This window comes from Strix uralensis, chromosome 12 (assembly GCF_047716275.1).
Source record: "Strix uralensis isolate ZFMK-TIS-50842 chromosome 12, bStrUra1, whole genome shotgun sequence".
In the NCBI taxonomy this organism is placed as follows: Eukaryota; Metazoa; Chordata; class Aves; order Strigiformes; family Strigidae; genus Strix; species Strix uralensis.
The window spans coordinates 22,759,334-22,781,866 of record NC_133983.1 but is presented as its reverse complement, the minus strand read 5'-3'; the positions used below and the strand labels follow the sequence as shown (position 1 = coordinate 22,781,866).

At 46.7% G+C, this 22,533-nt stretch overlaps 1 protein-coding gene across 7 annotated transcripts in view; it reads left to right on the top strand.

The window, feature by feature from the left end:
* Positions 1 to 1,246: 1,246 nt before the first annotated feature.
* KLHDC4 (kelch domain containing 4) overlaps positions 1,247 to 22,533 on the top strand; it is a 29,008-nt gene continuing 7,721 nt past the window's right edge. For 3 of the 7 annotated variants that reach the window (XR_012630599.1, XM_074882003.1, XM_074882002.1), the window contains exons 1-7: positions 1,247 to 1,440; positions 2,914 to 3,005; positions 4,014 to 4,092; positions 5,081 to 5,179; positions 8,227 to 8,363; positions 15,762 to 15,854; positions 16,800 to 16,959. Coding sequence is in view for 6 of the 7 variants with exons in the window: in XM_074882003.1 (XP_074738104.1) it covers positions 1,342 to 1,440; positions 2,914 to 3,005; positions 4,014 to 4,092; positions 5,081 to 5,179; positions 8,227 to 8,363; positions 15,762 to 15,854; positions 16,800 to 16,959 (759 nt within the window). In the remaining variant the exon portion in view is untranslated. Of the gene's footprint in view, positions 1,441 to 2,913; positions 3,006 to 4,013; positions 4,093 to 4,770; positions 4,933 to 5,080; positions 5,180 to 5,285; positions 5,377 to 6,066; positions 6,209 to 8,226; positions 8,364 to 12,726; positions 12,773 to 15,761; positions 15,855 to 16,799; positions 16,960 to 22,533 lie in introns of those variants that run through there. The other 4 variants (XM_074882006.1, XM_074882007.1, XM_074882004.1 and 1 more) reach the window with 4 other exon arrangements.

Sequence of the window (22,533 nt, the reverse complement as noted above, 5' to 3'; positions counted from 1 at the left end):
CCTTATATCAGCTGAGAAATTGCCCCGTTCACTTGACCTGGTCTCGCGGTAGCTTTCTGTTCGCTTCCTGTGCATAAACATTAACAGGCTGCAGCTTTAGTTGTAACCACAATGTTTTCAGAACGAGCAGACTAACAAAATGCTGGTCGGGATGTACGTTGCCTGCAACCTCAAAATATTTTCCCAGCTCTTCCCTTTGTGCTTCAGGGCTGTGTATCCGGGATCAGAGGTTCAAGTGTAGGCAGACGTTCAAAGCATAGGATCCGTCCTGCAAATTCCACAGCACGTACTGGATGTTTGGGTTAACTTGGTAGGCATTGAGCTGTACCTTCAGTGGATATCCTCACTGGTTTGGGGTTAGGCGGTGGGTTGGACAGTGATGAAAATCACCCTGCTTCCAGACAATGTGGGTTTTTGTGGGTAGTCAGTGAAAAATATAATGATTGCACTCCTTCCCTGGAAATGAGAAACAATCATAAAAGCAATTTTGAAGCACAAGGGGATGAAAGGAAACTCACAGCTGAAAGATTTATGTGAACTCATATTTACAGTGTACACGCTGGTTAGGTGTTCAAAGTAGGCGTTCTCCCAGAAATTTTAGCTGGGCTCAGCATCTGTGTGAAATACCATGTAAAAAAACAAATAACTCATTACTCCTTCCCCACCATCAAGTGAAAAAAGCAGGTGCCTGGCATCGCCTCACAGTGCCCACCGTTTCCTTCTGCTCCCCAAACACCTCAGATCTCTGAGACTGGCCTGGATAAACCCCATTTCCAAAACTTTGCAGTTGAAAATGAAAACGCTTGCACAGCCCCCCAACCTCTGAGGTATTCAGCCCGTGGTTCGTTCGTATTTCTGCACAGAGCCTCCCCCTGGCCTGCCTCACGCCTTCAGGTGACCCCTAAGGCCTTCGCTTCCCTGGGAGGGGCCATTTTGTGTGAGGGGAGGGGGGCCATTTTGTGGGTTCAACGGTCTCCTCAGGGCAGGAATAAATAGGCACATGTGTCAAATGGGGGCCTGGACTCGCAGGGTGGGTGACAGGCGGTGTGTGGAGCCGCGTTAAGGCCTTTCCCCGGCCCGGCGGGCTCACAGGGCCGGGCCAAGGCAGCACCTGCCCGCAGCCCTCCCTCAGCCCTGGCCCGGGAGGGAAAGCGGCGGGCCGATGTCCGCCGGGCCGACAGAGGGCGCCCGCGGCCGGGCCGCTCGGGCAGGAGGCGGGCCGCGGCCTGGAAGCGCCGGGCCGAAGCGGACGCCGCTGCCCGCCCCGCGGTGCGCCCGGGGCGGCCAGGGGGGTGGGGCGAGCGCGGTGCTCCCTGCGCGGCCTAGCCCGGCCTTTCAGCCATGGGGAAGAAGGGGAAGCGGGAGAAGAAGGGGAAGGGGGCCGAGAAGACGGCCGCGAAGATGGAGAGGAAGGTGTCCCGCAGAGCCAAGAAGGAGGAGGTGAGTGGTGGGAATGGGGGGCTCCAGTAGCCCCGGCTGGCGGGGTCTGGGCCTCCCCTGGGGCGTTGGGCCCTCCACGGGTCTCGGGGCGTTTTGTGAAACGGAGCCTGAAGGGAAAACCGTCTTGGAGGAGGCACAGGGGGGTTGGAGGAGTGGGTTGGAGGCAGGGATGTTTCAAGTTGAAGGCAAAGGAGTTTATAGTTCATCCAAATGCAGGCAGCTGTAACTTGGTGAAGTGGCTTAGGGGCCTGTAGTTCATCAGCCAGGTACGAGATGTGCATGTGGAGGGGTTTTGAGGTCAGCACACCTCTCGTGAAACTTTTGGGATTAGTGTTAGGGCCGTCCTGGTGAAAAAGAAGTGCTTGTCCTCACACCTGCGGGACAGCGTGTGGCTAAGGGCTGCGGAGCTGTCAGCGCCTGTGTGTGTGGGCACTCAGAAAAGGGGAAAAGGGGAAAAGAGGATAAGGGGTGAAATGAAAACCGCTGCCAGGAAGACTTTTGCCATATCACTGACAAGCTGGGTGCAGCATGTGACAGCAGCTGTAAAAGGAAGACAAGACAATGCAGTTTAAGGTTCCTTCTTGCCTTCCATCTCCCTCATCCTTTTTTTTCTGGTCTTAAAGGCAAATTAAAATGTTTGTTTATCTGACTCCACTCCTAGAGAGGATGCTTATATTTAGCCAGCTACCTTTGGCTGGTCAAAACGTGGTGTTACCAGCATAATTCAAAGCTTAAGACATGAAGGGTGCCCATGTATGTGTACACTGGCTGCAGGGAGAGCAGATGCCATGCTGCAGAGGCAAAATCCCCAGATTTTAGAAATCCTGGCTTTGAGCACACCTTCGGAAACGTTAACTGAAGGGAGGTGGTGAGCAGTGGGGGCTGTAGGAGAGACTGTGGATCAGAAACTCCCCATAGCTGTGATCCTGCTTTTGCCCTTGCAACTCGGTGTATCTGCAGTTTTGAAGTCAGCTTTTATTTTTAATTGGCAGAATTTGAAAGGGAAAAAAAATATGTGCAGGTTTCTCTCTACCTGAAGTATGAGCTGGGAATAGAAAAGTTTCCAGTTCCATTTAGGCATTTTTCCATTGCAGACAAAGAAGAGGACTGGCTGGATTGTAGCATATAGTTGCTCATCACTTTGTTAGGGCTTAAATTATTTGCATTTACTTGCTGATTTGTGCAGTGTTTCTGTGGCAGGAATAGCAGGTGTGCACTAAATGCACTTTGCATAAAAAACTATCCTTTTAGGGCTTTTCTGAGCAACTTGTTAGCATTTTAGAGGAGACCAGTCTTCGAAGTGTATGTGGCAGTACTCAGCATCCATTTCTTGTAGTTGAATGAAGGGAACCTAAGCAGACATTTTTTTTTTTTAAAAAAAAAGGGAAATCGTGAGGGTCAGTGCTGGTTTCATGTGGTGTGTGGGTGGCTCTGTGCATGTCAAGGAACTCATGTCTGGCTTTTTATTTTCAGGAGGATCTTGAAGCCCTGATAGCAGAATTCCAGAGTTTAGATGCTAAAAAGACCCAAGTAATTGAGTCATCCTGCCCACCTCCCTCACCCAGGTAAGAGATTGTATGAGACTTTGGCTATCACTTACACAGCAGCTGATGGTACTTTTAATGAAATTTATTTATGTAAAGTTATTTCCTGAGAGCGGAAGGCATAATATCTGGCATAGGTGGTATCTGGAGTTATAAAATACCTGGTACATTGAATCCCTGGTTAAAAAAGGGACCAAAACCATTTTTTTGGCCTTAAAATCTGCTTTTTAATAATTCAACACAAAGGAGGTAAAGCAGGGTTAGATTACAGGACTCTGAGGAAAATTAAAAGTTAAGAGGAAGTTTTGGGTTTGGACTAGAAAGCTGAAAGGATGTAAGAAGCAAAAGAATGTGTCATGAGATACAAGACACTTTATCGAGTGGAGCTGGGGGTCCACATACTTCTAGGTCCTGTATTTCTGTTTCCTGTGGCTTGTTAAATAAATGCCTTTCTCTGTGCTATCTGTTTTCCTCTCAGTGTAGTGGGACAGGTCAGTACATCCCTGTTAATCTCACAGGGGTGTTACAGTGGTCAGTTAGTCCTCCTTGGGTAGTGGTAGGGATCTGTCTCTGCATGGTGCAAAACATTTTGGCGGTGTGGAGATGAGCAATGACCAGTGGTGACTGCAGCATAATGACGCAGATAAGTTGATAGGAGACAGCCCAGTTCTACCCATAGTTATGTGCCCTCATAAAACTAATTTTTGTTCTTGACACACCAGCATTAAAATTCAAGAGCTCACGTCAAAAGGCGTGTTAAATGACAGTGTAACGTGTGCTCCTAAAATAGGCGAAGATTTCAGACAGTGTCAAATTAATCTTGCTGGAAGTTGTTAAGAAGTTAATTTCTTTGAGGAGTTTTTAGCTCTGGGGTGAATATCACAGCCTAGTAATTTGGCAGATGATGGAGAGACCTTTGTGGCTAGAGGGCAGAGGTGCTACTGCTAGCTGTGTTAAAGGCTGTGAGCTTCGGAGTTTTACAAGACTCTTACACATCTACTGTTTTGGCCATCCCTCTTTCTTTTGCAGGCTGAATGGCTCCCTCTCTGCTCACCCTGAAAAAGACGAATTGATCCTTTTTGGAGGTGAATATTTCAATGGCCAAAAAGTAACGTATACTTCCATTTTTTTCTTCTTTATTCTACCCTCTCCCTGCATTTTACTGTAATTTGCATGAGTCTCATTTGAAGCGAAATTCAAGGCAGCAGTCATAAAATATGTATTTGTCCCTGAATGAGAGCAAAATAGCCTTTTAATTCTGCCCTGATCCTGTCTCATGCCCTGAACAGTTGACAGGAAGGAGACATGCTAGAACCCATTAAGGAATCAGAGTAATTGTCTCAGCATCAATATTTCAGGGCTTCATAATTTCTCCAGACTTAATTGTAGCCATATCTGCCCTTCATTTTTGATAACTATTGAAGAATCTCTATCTTCAGCCTTTCAAAACAAGATATTTCTGCAGTTTTGCTGTTGGCAAGGCATTGCCTGCCTTGGAGATGTGTACAGTAGCAAATATTTGCAGTGGGCTCTTCTTGTTACTGAATTTCTGCAAGTTGCAAGTCTCTCCTGGAGACAAACTAATCTTTATGACTCTAGGAAGTTGTACATACTGTAGCTTGAAAACTCGAGCCTGCCCATGATATTTGGCTGCCTTAGGGTCACCTAGGCATGTGCAAACACTAGGTTTTGCACACCCAGTGATGTGCAAAACTAATTCTGCTTGCTTCACTACCTTAAGCTCTTCTGTCTCTGGAGTTGAGCAGCAGTTTGGGCGACTTTCACCTGCACATCTGTGTTAAGCTCCAGCTTCTTAAGTCCTCATACATCATAGGCTTAACCAAGGGTTTGGGAAACTGGAAAGTCCAGTGGATCACTCTGGAAGAAGTTGCAGACTCCCAGTCTAGTGGAGGAGGTGGTTCTCCTCCTTCCCTGCCTGATGAGGCAGGTGAGCCATTGCTTTGTAAAGCTGGTGCTGTGCTCCTTCTCCCCCAAACTCACAGATAACCCTCCCTCAGGGGTGCCTGTGCTTGGGCAGACTGTCCGTGTCCAATGGAGAGCTGTGGTGATGTGTATTTTCTCCTCCTCTCTAACAGACGTACCTGTATAATGAACTGTATGTTTACAACATCCGGAAGAACAGCTGGTCTAAAGTAGAGATCCCCAACCCACCGCCAAGGCGATGTGCTCACCAGGTAAAGTACTGGCTGCTAGAGCTGCCCTTGGAATTGTTCTAACGCTGCACTAAAGATGGATGGGAGCTGATTTTTTTGTTGTTTGTTTTTTTTTTTCCCCTGAGGGTTTCTGGCTTCTCTTCATTCTCCTTGCAATGGGCTGCCAATGGTGTCACTTCACCTTTTCTGCTGAAGGGGCCTGTACAAGCCTGCCCAAGGTGCTTGTGCTCTCTGATCACTGGGTGGCCTCTGGAATTAAGTGTGGAATTGAGATTTGGGGTTATATCTGTTGGGTCAGCAGGACTCAAGCAGGACTCATGGGGGAGACTCTTCTTTTCAAGATGAACTCTCTTTGCTGCATTATATAGGGACCAGCTCAACCATCCATAATCCCAGGATGGCACTGAATTTTCGAAATGCTGGTCAGGGTATAATTTTGAATTTGACCAAAGTGCTATGAAGGCAGAGTTGCTGTGCATGATTATTTCCTTAATGCCCACAGGCCTATGTCTACGGGCGTTACAGATCCTGCCACTCCAGCAATGTGAAAGACCCATTACTGTAGGATATCCCTGCTAGGAGATAGCAGTTGGGCTTTGCCAAGTATCCCAACTGTATGACGCGATGGACCATTAGCACTGACTGTGTGTGTCCTGACTTTGGGTTGTGATTTTTGTTTTTTTTTTTTTCCCCCCTTGGCAGATGGGCTGTTTTTCTTTTGTCTGCCAATGCAATAGACAAAGTTGTCTAAATTTTCTCGGGGATATCATGACTGTCCCCTAGAATCCACCTCTCTGGTGCCTGTGTCATTAAGGTCACTGACTGGTTGTGATGATGGTTTGGGTTTGTTTACTTCATGTGAACACCTGCACATTAGAAACTGGACCAAAGACTTGTATTTTTTGCAGGTCTTTGGCCCTCGCCAGCTGTCTGATAGATTATCTTACCTGTCGCAGCAAGTGGCTGGGTGACCGGTACATTTCAAAAGCTGCCGTACAGGATGCGAATGTTATTTCCCTACCCATGGCCAAAGCTCTTTAGAGCTTCCTGGTAAGATCCCATACCCTGGTTAGGTTCGCATACCCTTGTTATGCTATGCCTAAATGCCAGTCTTGCTCTGAGCTCTGTATCCTTTCTGGAATTGAAAGGTTCTGACTTGATTTTTATGCTTAAAATCAAACTTGATTTCAGAGGCCAAATTCCACAAGGAGACCATCAATTCAAACCCTCGTTTCCCTGGGTGAAAAGGAGGTGGGTTTGTGGGTGCGGAGTTGAGAGGTGCTTGTTTGGGTGTTGGTAGCCAGCAGGTGGCTGTCTAGCAGCTGAATCTAAACGGAGCGGGCAGGCTGTGCATCGGGGACCGCAACTGGATTGTAACAGAAGTAAAATGAGAAATCTGTCTGACGAGTCCTGCTTCGGCAGTAAGGTTTCTGTCTGATAATTGCAGTTGCACAGGAGACAGTTCAGCCTCATTAGTTGACTGGTTTGTTGTCTTCCTTGTGACTTTATTTTTAATGCATATTCTACATGAGCTCAACAGTAAACAGAAGCATATCCCTGGGTTTGTATGTGTGTGTTTTCAGTCTTATTTGTCATCTGTGGTCTGACATGCGGTCCTCTGTTAGAGTTACAGCAGTTCAGCAGAGCTGAGGTGAGAACATGGATGGGTGTTGTCAGTTGGTCAAGGAAAAAGCTTGGCTATGTAATGAATTTCGAGGCAGCTCTTCAAAAGGTCACATGCAAGTATGAGCAGGCTGTTGTATGTACCTTCCCTTTAAGCTTTTAAGCACTAGGTACCCATGAAAATTGGGCACGTATCCCCTTTGTTTAGGTGACTTCACGTTCCCACGAATCCTACTTGCAAACACACCCCATATTTTCTCATGTGTTTAATCGTTGCATGTATAGGCTGGTTTATGTCAGGGCATGGTCATGTGTCTGATGGTAAAAATCCTCTTTGCTGGGAAAGACAGGCAAGTAATGAAGCCCTTCTGAAGAAAGAAATCATTATCCCAGTGTTGATCTGTGATGGGCTCCCTGGAAAAAACACATGTGGAAGAATTTGTTTATAGTGTAAACAACCCAAGAGGTCCCAGTCAAGGAAGAAATTTGCAGAGTCACATAGTTTCCTTTTTGCAATTCCTTGCTTCTTCCTTAGTCCTTACGCAGATAATTTTAATGAAATAGAGTCTTGCTCTTCTCTCCTTGCTTTTAACTGTCAGCTTGCATCGCAACAGTGTTTTGGTGCTGCTCTGTGCAAAAAAAATAAAACCCCTTTGATACTCTCCTCTCTGCTACTTGCCGTAATCAAAGCAGTAACAGTCTCCTCTCGTCCAAATGCTGCGCATTGCCTTCTGTGTTTGGGGATTTTTGGCTGGGATTTGTTTTTTGGGTTTTTGTTTTTCTTTTCAGAGGGACCAGTAATGCTTTTCAGGTCTTGGGAAGCATCAGGTTTGGACTTGTGCTGCAGCTTGGCTCCTTTGCTGTTTATTGTTTTATAATCTCCAAAACCTGCAATGGGCAATTGTGCACTGTTAATGGTCTTTTTCAAAAGACATTTCTCTGCATTACTCTGCCAGCCTGGTGCTGGGATGTCAGATGTGTCTTGGAGGCAGGAAGTGTCTCCCGTGGCTCAGTTCATCAACCCCAGTATGTCTTCTGCAGGATGCTATTCATGTGACTAAAGGATGGGTGAAATGTTGCTGAGCCTTAGCTGTGCAGTTTTCTTTTGGTGAACAGAAAGATTGGAACAATTGTTAAAATAAATCCCAAGATGCTTCCCAGGGAACTTGAATTTGTAGAACTGGAACTCAACACGCTAGGAGGTGGGAAGAGCCCACCTCCTTGGCCAACTTTGCTTTGCTATAGGGAAGATGTGCTACACAATGAGTAACCTGCATTTAAAATTTCCGTTCCTTCAGCCCCAGAGAGCTGCTGTTGTCAAGCGGCCGCTGCCACTTGTCTGCTCTCTGGTATTTGGAGGCAGCTGCACGTTTGACTGATAAAGTTTTCCTGTCTCTGGTTTCTGAACCCTTGTCTGATCCAGCTCTTCCTTCTTCTCCTGGCAGGCAGCAGTGGTGCCCACAGCCGGAGGGCAGCTGTGGGTATTTGGCGGGGAGTTTGCGTCTCCCAACGGGGAACAGTTCTATCATTACAAGGATCTCTGGGTCCTGCATTTGGCTACCAAGACCTGGGAACAGATCAAGTAAGTGCTGGGCCATCTTGTCTAGACCGTGCTTTTGCCAGGAGAGGTTAGACCAGATGATCCTTGAGGTCCCTTCCAACCTGGTATTCTGAAGCTGGTGGTGTTGACCTTGAGGAACTGTGCCAGCCTGATCTGAGTTTGATTCCTGGTATAGTGCTGTGATTTCTCAGCTGTCTGCTTGTCTCTCCCTTGAGTACAGAGGTGCCCATCCTAGAAATGGTGGAGAGGACAGCTTCCAGAAAGAAGTGGGAATGAGAGATGTGCTCCAAGTCTACTGAGGCCAAAGCTAGTTTATTTAATACATGATTTGTGGAGCATGGGTGTGCTTGGGTGTTATGTAACTGAAGGAAAGAGTATCATGAACAGCACTCTGTCCTTCCAACCGTGGCAGGTGTAGATGGCCAACTTCGACAGTACTTGTTGCTCCATCTGCCTGGGCTCCTCCTGACTGGGCTGTGCAAGATCTCCCAGTTTTACCATTTCTTGAGAAGACAGCTATCTATCTGCAGAGCCACCTTCACTCCTGATAACTGGCATTTGCTGCCTCAAGATTCCTTAAGATAAGCAAGCCAATAATTCAGACCTATCAAAGTAAATATGTGCCAAAAGCCCTGGTAGTTTTTGGCAGGAGTTAAAGCTTCTAAATATCTTCTGTGGATCTGGCCTAAAGTCCTCTGCTAATGTTTCCTTAACCTTTGGCTTCTTGGTTTTCCTGCTCATGTTCATATTTGCGTGAGAGAAGAAGAGGTCTGCTGGGTCATCCAGCAGACTGAGAGGCAGGAGATGTGGCTTTGGTTCTGACTTTGACATAGACTTTCTCTTGGACTTTGGGATTGTCTTGAGTGTGGGATTAGTCAGAGCACAGCTTTGGGTGGGCTGGAACTTCAGTGCAGCTGACCCTGGAGGTGGCACTGGGGAAAGCAGCAGCTTTTGAACACTTGGTCGTCTGCTGTTTGACCTGTCGAGGTCCTGATTATGAGCTCCATGTCCTTCCTTCAGGTGGGAAGCCCCAAATCTGCCTGGGTTGATCACTTGTCGCCCCACTTACAGAGTGCAGGTGCGTGTTGTCTGTGTCTGTCTCTTCTTGCACAGTAATTGAGAGGGTGGTTTAGGACTGAGCTGTGCAGAGATGGATACCCTGGCTCTGCCTTGGCACTTGCCTGAGGCCACAGAGTGAGTCATCACGCCTGTCTGCCTTTTCCCCCTTCCTGCAAAATTTTAGCACTGATACTACCTGACAAGGGGGAAATTTGGAGGTTTAATTTTACTAATGTTAATCTAGCACTGAAGGGACTCCGGTGTGGAAGGTGCAGGGGGGTGTATAGACCCAAAGTGCCAAAATCCCAGGGAATCCAAACCAGGCTGGGTTGGAAGAATGCTTCACAGCACAGGATCCTGGCTGCTGACTGCTCGGCCAGAATCCGGGGATTGTCCTTTTGAGTAGCTCCAGGAGGCTGAGGGAAAACCGCTCGATTCGTAAGCGGCTGGTTCCTGTCCATCAGTGTGTTTCTTGGCTCCAGACCTGGCAGTGTTAATCTAATAACAGCTGTAATTTGTCATGTTACAGGAAGCCAGGTTTACTCTAGTGAGCCCTGCTTGTCTTTGAGAAGTGAGGGTGAGCGAAACCCTCCAAAATGATGGAGGGCTCTTTAAGAGGTGCAAGGATTAAAAAGACCTGTCACTGTGCAGGCTGAGCTGCCTATTGTTGTTAGGCAGAAGCTGACGTAAGGACTGTGACTGTACCCCTCCCCGCTCCCCCAAAATAACTTCTGAATCCCTTGCTCAATTTCAGCCAAATAAAGGGGATGAACTCCAATGCATTACGTTCCTACGGGTTTCATGTGAGCAGGCGGAGGGGAGGAAGTGATGCTCGCCATAGAGTCCCTGCTGAGTGAAAGGGTTGACATTTCAACCAAACTCTTGGTTGAAAAAATCCTCACCGGAGAGCAGTGTTAATACCCAGCTGCAGGGAGAGCGAGGGCGGGAGATTGTTTTTTGTGAGCCATCGGAGAATCCAGATGAAGCTTCGTTAGCTCCACCACTGATGGCGCAAATTGTTCTCTCGTGGGTTTGCAGATGCGTTGCTGTAGAGCTGATTTAGGGTTTTCCACTCCCCAAACAAATGCTGCAGTACCTGACCTGCCTGGGAAGAGGAAGTGAGGTGGTTATGAGGCTCTACTCATCCTGCATCTTATCCCATGTGGGAGAGCAGCCTCGGGGATGCTGAGTGGAGCTTCCACTGCAAAAGCACCAGTTCCCTCCCCGGAACTGAGCATGAGGTTTGCATGTGCTGCAAGTTGCAGGATGCCCCCAGTGGTCCCAGGCCCTAAGTGAACTAAAACCACGACAAGAGTTCTTGTTGTGGTGGGTTGTTAGTGTTAGCAAGGAGGGAGCCTGTTGCCAAGTTGAGTTCCTAGTCCCACCTAGGGAGCGAGTTCTAGGTACCAGGCTCTTCAAGCCACCCGGAGCTACCCTCCATCCCCAGGTGCTGGTTGTCACTTGTCACCTTGGCTGCCATCCCACAGTGGGAGGATGCATTTGGGGAGACATTGATACTTCATGGTATCTTAGTAGATAAAGGGATAGACGTTTTCTAAGTGAGCATCATAAATTATATGGGTGAAAGTGCTCTGGAGAGATGATCTTTTCTCTCTCCTTGCCCCATATAAGATCTACTTCATTTGAGCTTCCTGATGTGTTTGGGTGGACGTCTGTCTTTCAGCCTTGCTGGAATTTTGAAAACGCCTGTGTCCTGGTCCCAGTGTTCGAATAAAACAAAGTGCATCTCCTCCCCATCCTTGGGCAGAGCTCCAAGAGCTGCATTAATGAGGCATCTGGCGGAGGAGGCTGGGAGGGGATGTCTTTGTTTTAATGCTAACCTGACTGAGTGTGAAAATCAAGTTTCTGCTGCCTCTTTGCTTTTCCATATGGCATCTTGATTACAGTCTGCTTGGAAAGGGGAAGAGGAAAGGGCAGAGACGATTGTTGAGTTGTACGAGGGATTTTTTTCCCACTTCTTTTAAAACTATGATCATAACACGTGCTGCATTTCACTTCCTTCAGCGTTTTGCTTTTCTTGCCAGGGAACCCCATTGCTGCTCTATTTTTTCCACAGAGGTTTCTCACGTCTGTCTGAAGTCAAGCACTTGCTTATTTTGGATTGCCATTAACAAGCTGAGATGACTGGTAACAGTGGGGGTCAGTTTGGGGGCTACTGGTATTGGGAGAGTGAACATGTTTGGGAAGACTAAATGGAGGGGGCAGATCATGTAGGTTTGTTGGGTCATGGTGAGGCTCCAGCCCTGGTACAACAAGCCTTCACGTAGCAGGCCAGGCAGTAATTCCGTGGGTCCAATGTGGTAGCAGTATTACCTGAATAAATGCCTGGTGATGGACATTTGGGGTACAGACTGGCATTCAGTAAACTTGGTTGAGCTTGGAAGATGTCATTTTAGTGCAAATAATAGAATAACATAATAATTCATTAAGAAATGTCTGAATAAGAGAGCCAAAGTTTCTTTTCCACATGGGAAGAATCATATGTGCCCAGTTTCAGGTGAGTTTGAATGTACTGGTTTGTGTGGATTGATAGCTAAGGTGACCCTGCTGTGATTTGAACTCGCAGTTCTATTCCAGCCCCACAGCTTAGATTTGAGACAATTATGTTGTCCTTCCTGCCTACAGTTCATGCCACAGACTGTCTTGGTGCTGTAAGAGGCTTGACTGTAAAACACTTCTGAAGAGAAAACCTTGAATAACTCATCCCTGTGAATAACATCCCTGTGCTGTGGCTGCAAAGGCTGCTGGGGAAGTGGATCTCCATTATCTCTTAGCGCAGAGCACAGCAGTGCCAGTCTGCTTGACAGAGTTAAAAATTGCTATATTTAGCAATATTTAGCTATATTTACTTGCATTTTGCATGCACAAAGATGGTCCAAACACAACAAATCCCAGCCCGTTAGACTTGCCAGCAACTGACTTTGACTTATTGGAACCACCTTACCATGTGTGTGAGGCACAAGGTTGTGTCGGTGCCTGAACTGTTTGTTACTCTGCCTTAGAGCTAAGCAATATTTTAACCTAATTGCCTCATTCCTTCCGAGAGAGAACATTTTTATTCAGCTCTGTGTGGCCCAGTGCACTTCCTCAAAGAGAGACAGGGAGCGTCACGCTTTGGGGTTGTGCTTGGGAACTGGCAGATCCCTCCTCTGTGTGGTTCTTTGTCTTGCTTTTGAGCCTGTATAGCTCCCTTCCCTTTAATATTGGAATGTTAATAATACTCCTCATAACAGTTTTGTGAGATGTGGTGCTATAAATATTTCAGGGTGGTGTTTCACAAGAGTATGTTCAATGCTGTTTACAGAGAGAACCGGAGCAGCCACTGCAGTGCAGGATGCCTTTCAGCACAGGTTTGTTTCTGATTGATGGCTCTTCTTGCTCATGTGCTGTCACCGGGAAGATCACGTCCTGCAACACAAGGTAGATAGGTGCATTGGTGCTTAAAGAAAAGACTGAGGAAGTCTTTTCTATTGAGTAGACTTCCTCTGTCAGCCCAGATGTGAGCCTTGTGAGCTTGTTCTTTGGTAGATCAGGATCCAGAGGTATGACTGTTGATTGACTTTGCAAGGGATTTGATTTGAGGATTTTGTGCCTTGTGGTGACTGCAGATTCGCTTGGGTACTTTGGAACTGAGTAGACGAGCACACGACACGTACCTGCGTGTGCCACTGAACAGAACGCTTATTTGCATTCACAAGGGTGAGATGTAAAACTTAACGCTGAAGTCCTGGGCTTCAGCTGCCTCGAGTACTGGAAGATAAAAGTGCTTTGTCCTGAAATGCCCCTTTGATGGGATGTTCTATACATCATCACTTTTGTTATTATGGAAAGGTTCCGAGATTCATCTGAGCATCCTCTGGATGAAGGAATGAATGAAAAGGTAACTCACTTATGCAGCCTGTAGCCACTGCGACATGTAAATCTTTAATTCTTGAATCTGGGGGCTGGATTCAGGTCTGTTATGTTACTATAAGTCCCAGAGTAACTCCACAAGCAAAAGCAAATTCCTTATGGAGCAGTTCTGATCAGACTCATGCTCTACATGTGTAGAGCCAGTCCTTATCCAGACTTATATTTTAATCTATTTTTAAAAAAAGTCTGGAGAATTTACAGCTCCCTCCCACATGTCTGCTTTCTGGTGTCAACCCCATGAAGTAGAGTATTAATCATAAAGTCTGTGAAACCATTTCCAAAATGCTTGTTTTGGACCATGAGCAACGACACAGGTAAAAGGACACAGTTTGCATTTGGGAAACAAACCTTCGAGCTTGCAGCGAGTGCCTTCTGGAGTGGCAGCACGGTTATACGTTACTGCCAGTCCTGCTTGACTGTGCCATTTGTTTTTTCCAGTGCTGTGTTTGGAGACTGGGGACAAAAGACCTTGGCTGTAGGAGTAGCTCTATGTAAAAATACTTTCTAAGAGCAGTTGTTGCAAGTTTAGGAGGGCATGTCCTTACATCACAGGCTATGAGCTTTCCTTTCTAGCCGATTCCTGCAATATGTAAGGCTAAAGCCAAGGAAGCTGAGATGATACAGTACCGGGCAGGGTGAGGCCACCTGGAACCATGTTTCAGCATCTTTTCTTGTATTGCTAGCCTCAAAAAAGGAGAAAACATCCTTCTGCTTGAGAGCAAGTGGTGCTGGTGACCATGAGACTTCTCTGAATTCGGATCAGTCCCCAGACTGGTTGTGACTTTGAGTTAACTGTACACTTGCGGGAACTTGTTTATTAAAGCACACGCATCAATGAATAAACTTTTTATTGTTCAGAATTGATTTTTGACTTGGAGGAAACCTGTTTGAGAAGCAAGGCAGAAGATACTCTCTGAGAACAGGGGTTTTATTGTTAATGTTGATTTTTAATTCCTTCTTTCCTTTAAGAGAAAAATATATTTTAAAAGGTGCCATCCTTTGGAATAATAACACAGGAGCTTTGTTACAGAAGAGGAAATAATGATTTCAGATTGCGGTGAAATTAATACTAGAGATGCTGTTCTGCAAGGTGATACTTAAAAATCCAGTAAATGCCTAGAAAACCCTACTCTCTGTTAGAATAAGAAGTCCAAGCAATCAATATTAATTCAGTCTTACCCAAACGCTGCTGTTCTGCCTGGAGTTTTTCGTTATGACTGGTGTGAGATTGTCATTTTTGATGGTGAATAAGGGCCCTCATTTTCTCTCTCCACAGAAATCTATCACCGCACTTTACAGCTACCTGCTGCCAGTTAAAGTGTAGCAGTAGGGTTGTGGGTTTAGGTTTTGCTGTTGTTTTCAACAGTGAGCAGGTTTCTTATTTATTTAGGCTCTGATTCTGCAACCGCTTAACATGTGTTAATGCTGCCTGTTTGAGAAGTCTTGCTGAGTTCAGTGGTGCTAACTGTGCGCACTTTGGGGGACTCCTCAGCGAGAGCAAAAATGTGATAGATTAATCCATGGGGCAGAGAACACACAAAGCAAAACCCTGTTTTCTCTGCAGTTGGGCCTAAAGCTGCCTTTGTTTTGAGAGTTCTTGAAGTTGTCTTTGTTCTTTCCCATATGATGCTCAGTCTGTGGGTAAACATGAAGGAAGGTGCATCTTTTTGCCTCTCAGGAATGTTGTTGCCAGCTGCCTGGCTTTGCGTGAAGCTTTTGGATGTGACAGATGGGGTGTTGTTCCTTGTTCCTGGAAATGGAAGTGGCATATTTCACTGAAAGGTCAGGAAGGCTTGAAAGAGCAGAAAAGTGATGCGTAGCTGCTTTTTAATGTGTAAAACAATAACGATGACTTGTTTGGCTGCTATGAATTTGTTCTTGAGGAAATCTAAGTCATTTACAAAGTCTTCTCACTAGTTTGGTGTTATATCCTAAAGGCAGGTGGATGAGTGGAGACGCTATGGGTATGTGGTTTCCTAAGGCATTGAAGGAGAGTGGATGTCAGAGCCAGACTCTTGGCTCTTGGTACTTGGAGAAAACATCTCTGTCTGGAATGTCTTTCTTGCAATTGTGGGAGTTAACTGCTATTCATTGAACTCTCCTGAAAAATTAGCTCCTGAGTCATAGCAGAAAAGACTTCAAGACTTTGGGTGCTGTTAGAGACTAGATGGCTTATCACTAGGAATAAAATTTTTACTGCGAAACACCTGTGTTGCAAATACCAAGAGTTACAGGAAGAACACATGCACTGTTCTGGAGGAAAGGAGACATACGTGTTAAGGCAAGGAAGTTCCCCATGGTTTCCCATTCCAGGAGACCAGAAGTTGAACTCAACCAGCCCAGCTGCCAGTGACTTCAATAAAAATGGACCGACACAGTAACAGGAAAGGGAATTTTGCTGATAAGTGGAATTTCTTTGTGTTTTAGGGCATCAGGAGGTCCCTCTGGACGAAGTGGACATCGAATGGTTGCTTGCAAAAGACAGCTGATGATCTTCGGAGGTTTCCATGAGAGCGCAAGGTGAGTTACTGCAGGATGGCTGGTGGTCTTAAATCCTCTGTAAAAAAGACAACAGAATTTCACCACTAACAGAAAGCTGGGCTTTATTGCAAGGATTATCCTCAGCAGTACTGTTACTGAACTAGACTTTTATGTTAGAAGGATCTTGATTTAAAATCTTCAAGTGTTTGAGAAACCATTGTACCACTTAGCTAATCACTGAAGTAGTTACTTGTAGCTAAAGCTCAATACATCACTTCTGGCCTCTCAATCTTGTCAAAGAGCCTTGTCTTCCTAGAAACATCTTCTCCAGTAGGCCCCCACATACTGTGAGGTCACAGCTAACACTGTTATGGGGACTGTGAAGAGATCTGAGCTGTGTATTGTCTCAGAGACAGTAAGCAGCATGACCATGGTCCCTGGGAGCACAGTGCAACTTGCAAAGCCCACCCGAGATTTGTCTCTGTCCTTGAGAGTTTAACCTGTGCAGAGCATTTTCCACTAGCAGTATGTGAGTTGGCTAGTAGAAAGAGAACATATGTATGTTGGCTAGTAGAAAGAGAACATAAGGGACATATGTATATCTTTTTCCAACCCCTAGACGGGTGTAGCTCTAATCTGTTTTGAGTTTTTTGTATTCTGGTTTAAGTTACCTTGGATTGTGTTAACTGGATAGAGTTGATGAAACCTCTGTTGTAGTAGGGAATGCCATAGGTAAAAAAGAAACCATAGAAGTCTTGCTTAAAGGAGCTTTGTCAAATGCAGATTGTTGCACTGAAATAGTAACCTTCACCCGAACAAATCTGTATGTTGATACAGCTTTGGAAGGAGAAAAGCCATAAATGCAAGGAGTTGAGTAAGGTGTTGCACCTCCTCAGAGGTTCCTGGTGCTGTTCCTGAAGTGATAGCCTATCCTAAATGGTGACCATTACAAAAACCTGTGGTGTGCTGACTTGCTCTCCCTAGAGATTACATCTATTACAACGATGTGTATGCCTTCAACCTGGAGTCCTTCACCTGGAGCAAGCTGGCTCCGTCAGGGATTGGGCCTGCTCCAAGATCCGGCTGTCAAATGGCTACCACTCCTGAGGGCAACATAATCATCTATGGAGGCTACTCCAAACAGGTAGGAGAGACTTTGTGGTAAGCCAGTGCAGTATTTCCTGGACACTAAACAGAGTAGTTGATGGGGAAAAAACCTAAGGGTCTAAAGTGAAAACTAAAAATGTGAGAAACTCCAGTTGCCTAAGTGGGGCCGATGCCATGGTCTGGACCTGTGTTGGCTGTGGAGTCCTGTGTTTTGTCTGATTGGAGAGGGCAGTGGGCTTAGAGCTTGGGAGGGCAAAACTGAGATCTCTGTGCTGCTACTTCCCTCTGCTCAGTTTCACAAGCCTTGTCTCCGGTGGAAGATTGGGTGATCTCATCACATAACTGCCCGCTGCTCTGACTGACGGTGTTTCTGCATGTCAGGCAGCTGCCAGATGCCCAGAAACCACTTGTAACATGTCAGCCTGTGGGTTGTGCCAGCTTGGAGTGAATGTTTAGCTGTGCCTTTGGATTGTTTATACACAGGCTGGTTCAGGCTGCTGTCAACCAGTACTTTTCCCAAAAGAGGCCTAATTGTGCCTTTCTTCATGCACTTGGGTGCTGATCAAGGAGCTGATCTTGGTGAAAATGAATTTTGTATTGTCCCTGCTAATCTAATCCAGTATAAGGAGGTGATGGCGGAGAGATAGGAATAAACAACTGGGAGAAAGGATGTTTTATAGCCACAGTGGTGGTTACTGCCAACATAAAGCATTCTCAGGTAGTACTCATCCGTGTTCCAGCAGTTGCAGGTTAAAAGCAGCAGCTGCCAGGAGACTTGTATTTTCTTGCATCAGTGAAAGGGTTAAGGGAGCAGCACTAGTTAGCAAACTCAATAAGCCAAAGAAGACTTTTGATGAGCACCAGGCTTCCTCTGCTCTGCTTCTTGCTTTGTTATTCATGGTAATTTATACTGGATAGCCCTTTAGACCATATGTCCTCATTGACCAAGTATCCCTGTCTCCATGCTGGGTGGGAGGAAGTAAATATTTCATTGAGCAAAAGGCTCCTGCAAAAGCTTTTAATGTTGCGAATGCAGACAGAAGACCCGGATCCTGCTGCTACTGTCTCAGTGGAAAGGCATCGCTTCCAGCAGTGCGTCGCTGGGGGAGGAGGACGCGTTGTTCTGATGTGAATAAATGAACAAAGAAGAAAAGCAGGGAAAGGGGAGAGAAGATAGTCAGTCTATATATTTAGAAGCATTTGTGCCTCCTCACGGCCTGCGCTTAGGGCTCTATCTCATCAGATGTGCATTTGATTAAATAGCAGTAACAATACAGAGGCATTTTCTACCCGAAAGAGCTTTGTCCTCTTCCTTTCTCTGTCCTGTTTCCCCACTCTTGAGGGTGGGAAGGAAGCAGGAGCCTGCACGCTATGCTAGATGTGGATCTCTCGTGGCTGCTGAGAGCAGCTGGGTTTCAAGTGCACACTGAGCCCCATGGAAATATAAAAGTTGACGCATGTTTGCAGTTGGTTCTATTCCACTTTATGAGGGTGGGCTCTGTTGTGCTGCCCTGGGTTGTTTTGAGCTAATAAAAATGAAGTAGAAGGGATGGGGGAATGCAAAGCTGCTCTCAGCCTTTATTCAGGGCACTGAGCAAGGATAAGAGCTGGGCACTGTTCCTCTCCAGCTTGGAGAGCAGCTTTTAGATTAAAACAGCCACTCCTCTTATGAAATCTACTTCCTTTGTAATACAGAGAGGTAAGTCTGCTTCTCTCTGATGTGCCATTCCAAACAGAGACTTTGCTTGTGTATTCTGTAGCACAAGTGACCTTTCAGGCAGGAATGGTGCAGCCGAGCTACAAACTGACCAAAGCATGGGACAGAATGTTCACTCCTGCTCTCCTGAGATGTGAAGGCAACAAACCTTTAGCATGCTCCTGAAAATTTAATTCAGCAAGATTTAGCCCCTCTAGGAGAAACACAGCTTTGTTAATGTGTGGCTATTTAATTCTCGTTGTATCTTTGCTTATAGCTGATTGAGCTGAGTCTCTCTGGGTTTACTTCAAAGTGAAGAAAGTGTGTTTGGCTTGTGTACTCTGCCCCCAGTCAGTGGCTGGGGCACTCTTGGGAGAAATACGAGGTAGACAGTGGAGGAAACAATACTTATTGGAGCTGGGCAGGCACAGGAGAAGACCTGCCTCCAATTAGAGGCACAGATGCTACATTCAGGAGTGCTATGAAGACATTTTTGGGCATATGAAGACATTTTTGCATATGAAACCAGGCAAGTGTCCAAGCAAAGCGGGGTTTACCAAGTCATACAGAGACTTCTCTTCTAATAAGAGGCAGGACGAAGTCACACGTGTGCTGTAAGAAAGGTGCAGATTTGTGTGGGGGCTTCCTGAGGCCAGAGCTGCTACCAAGCACGTATGGGATGTGAATTGGTTTGGAGGGAAGAGGAGTGGAAATCATAATAGCTCCTCTGTTTTAGTATCGGCACGACATGGCTGTCACAGTACTGGAGGAAAGTGGTGATGTGGTGAGGCTGCTTCCCGGCGCTGGGCAGTTCTGATGCATTATATCCTCCGGTCCCCTTAGACCTTGTAAATCTGCTTTGAAGTACAGTACCAAAATAGCTGTGTGGTGTGGTATAATGCACGTTGCCTAGGGCAAAAAGAGAGGTAAACCCAGGAGATTCATGGTTATGGGTGGAATTGTAGGCATCTCTGTACCCAGCCGGCTGTTGGGGCTCTCTAAAGCCCAAGTAACACTGTGGGCTTGCAGCCAGGGCTGTTCCACTGATCAGGGTGACCATCCTGAGCCTGGTCAGCAGGCGTCGTGAGCTGGGAAGGCAGAAACAGAGAGATTTAGTCCCTGCTTTGATTTTTCTGGATTTGCATGCAGAACTGAGCCTGGAGGGTCAGTTTTCAGAATGTCTGTTGGTCCAGGCCATATTGCTGAATTCCCTTCGTGTGACCTCAATAAGAAAGTCTCTTTCATAACTGGGAAATAGAGGCAGAAAAGATGAAGTGACTTGCCTAAAGCCCTCCAGTACTTTGTATACAGAGCCAGGACAAGAACCTTGGTACCCAGACATGCCTTTGCCTGTGCCAGCCACTAATTTTGCTGACCAAGTGGTGAATAACCAGGATGCAAGTGGTGAAAAAGGAGCTTTACGCCCCTGAGTGCGACTAACTTGAGATGTTGGTGCGCAAATTGACAAGAGTGTGCCTGATAATTTAAAATCCACGGCTCTTAGCACGATGGTGTCCCTGTGTTCATCTGTTTCAGCCTAGAAATGATAAAGGCAACTTCTGTGATCCCTTGCAGAAGGAGATGTTGTGGGTGTTGTCAGCTCCGTCTAAAACGTACCTCAAAACCCCTCAAGGAGCTCAGACTTGCTGTCCTGCTGATCTTAAAGATGTCCTCACCCGTTTCTCATGCTGGGGATGGGCCTTGCTGCATCGAGCTGCATTTTTGGCTGTGTAAAGCAATGAGACCTCTCCATTGCTAGGCAACGTGAGCGCACTGGCACGGCGAGTGCAGCCGGGAGGTGTTGGAGGCGAATGCTGCTCTACCTTGCAGGTGCGAGCAGCCTACAAGCCATGGGAGGGCTGGCGTTAAACGTGTGCAAGGCTTTTGGATGCCAAAGACAACTAGTGTGTGGAGGGGTTTTTTTTCAGTTTTGGGGTGGGATTTTTTTTTTAAGTGGCAAGCTTTGCAAAGCTGAATTGGATTCTGCTGGGAGATTGCTTGTGGCAGGGCTGAAGTGTTTGCCTGGATTGCACGGTCTGATGGGACTGGTTCCCTCTGTAGTTCTGCCTGCTAAGGGCTTCTGTTAATTGGATGTATTTTGCCACCGTTGATCTTTTTTATCAGACGTATTTTGCACGTTATACACAGGGAATCCTGATTCCCCCTCTCAAGAACAGCTGTCCGTGCCTCAGTTTCCTTGCTCTTTGAAGGGGGATAAACAGGCACCTTGCTGTCTGGCTGTGGAGCTAGAGGGTTTTTTAGCTAAAGCCTGTAAAGCTGTTGTAACTCTCTCATGTACCTGTATGTGCAGACAATAGGCTGTGGATATCCAAGGCAGTTTTGTGCTTAAAAGCAAACACCTAGAACTTCAAGGCAAGAAGGACAGCGGGGGGAACAGGAGCCTTTTGTGACCGAGGGATCGATTTGCTCGGGGCAAGTGGGTGTCCTGGGTGTGAGGGGATTGATCTCTCCGGTAGCGGTGTACTGGTAGCTGGTGAAGTGTCTGCTTTTGAGCCAGCGTGAGTTGGGGAAAACAGGCATCTCTTTGACAACAAATTACTAACTCCCACTCCACCTCATTGGGGTTTTCTCAGCCCAGGAAGCTTTGTCATGTTGCATACGCAGCGTGTTTACTACAGGGAGCCATGTGGTTTTCAGGAGGAAAATAATGCAGTTATTCTATGCAGCTTGTACAATAGTGAAGCCAACCGCTCTTTCAGTATTTGCTATTTCCTGTCCTTTTGTGCAGACAGTGCTCAGATATCTTACTGTGCTCATGCACACTTCAGCCTGTGTGTCCCCTGCGCATAGGAATGTGTGCTCTGTCTAGCATTTAAGGACAAACTGCAGCCTGCCTGGGACTGAGGAGGAAATAACCACCATTTCCCTTCTCCTTAGCAGACAGGCACTTCGCAGCATTGGGGTGCACTTCAATGCTATAAGGTGTGAAGACTCCTCCCTCCCTCCCTCCCCTTCCTCTCCTCTGCCCATCCATCCCTGACCTCTGTTTGCTCACATAAGGCTTGGAGAGGTGTTTGATTAAGGTGAGGGACAGACTAAAAAGGCTGCTCTATCTCAGCTGGCTGCAGCCTGCAGCTCTGGTGGTGACTTCTGCTGCTCTAGACCTGTGTGACAGAGCCAGTGAAGTGTGACATGGCCAGAGGATGGCACTTGCTCCGCACAGTGACTCACAGCCCTTTGAACTTGAGAGCTGCTGCTGTAGATGCCACAATATGTGCACTGCCAGGCTATGAATTGGTGTATTTGATACTTAACAGCACCTTTCCTAGAAGGTGTTTCTTTCCCTTCCTGCCTTGACAGCTCTCTCTCAAGGGTCACTTCAAAGCAGGCAGCTCCCAAGCCCCTCCAAACACCAGAGCTCCTCTAGCTGGGCCTCAGAACCACTTACCAATGCAAAAACTTGTCTCACTTGTTTTCCACGTGCTGGAAAAGTGGCAGTGGCTGAAGGAGTCATCGCTGTATAACCTCATATTCAGAAAATAGAACTGTCACTGCTGCTTGTTCCTGCAGGCTTCCTGTCCCTTGTGTGCCTGATGTTCCATTGCTCGAGGACAGTAGGTGGAACAGTGCAGTTGTTGACTTCATTGAAGTGGCTGCACAAAGAGGATCTCTCCAGTGTGTGTCTTTCAGTTCACTAATGGGCACGCTTAGGTGCATGTGGGCAACAAAAAGACACCCGAGCCAGAGCCCCAAACTAACAGATTTCCCAAGACAGCCCCGCAGGCAGACCCTGGTCCTTAAGTTAACTGAAGCTTCCTTTTTGCTGCATTGGGAGCAGATTTCTCCTGTTTCCTCTGGCACTTCACTATCGGCCTTCCCTGGGGCTTCTCAGCATCATCCAAGTTACGGTGTTGTTGTGCAATGCCTCAAACACACTTCCCTCTCTGCCTTTCC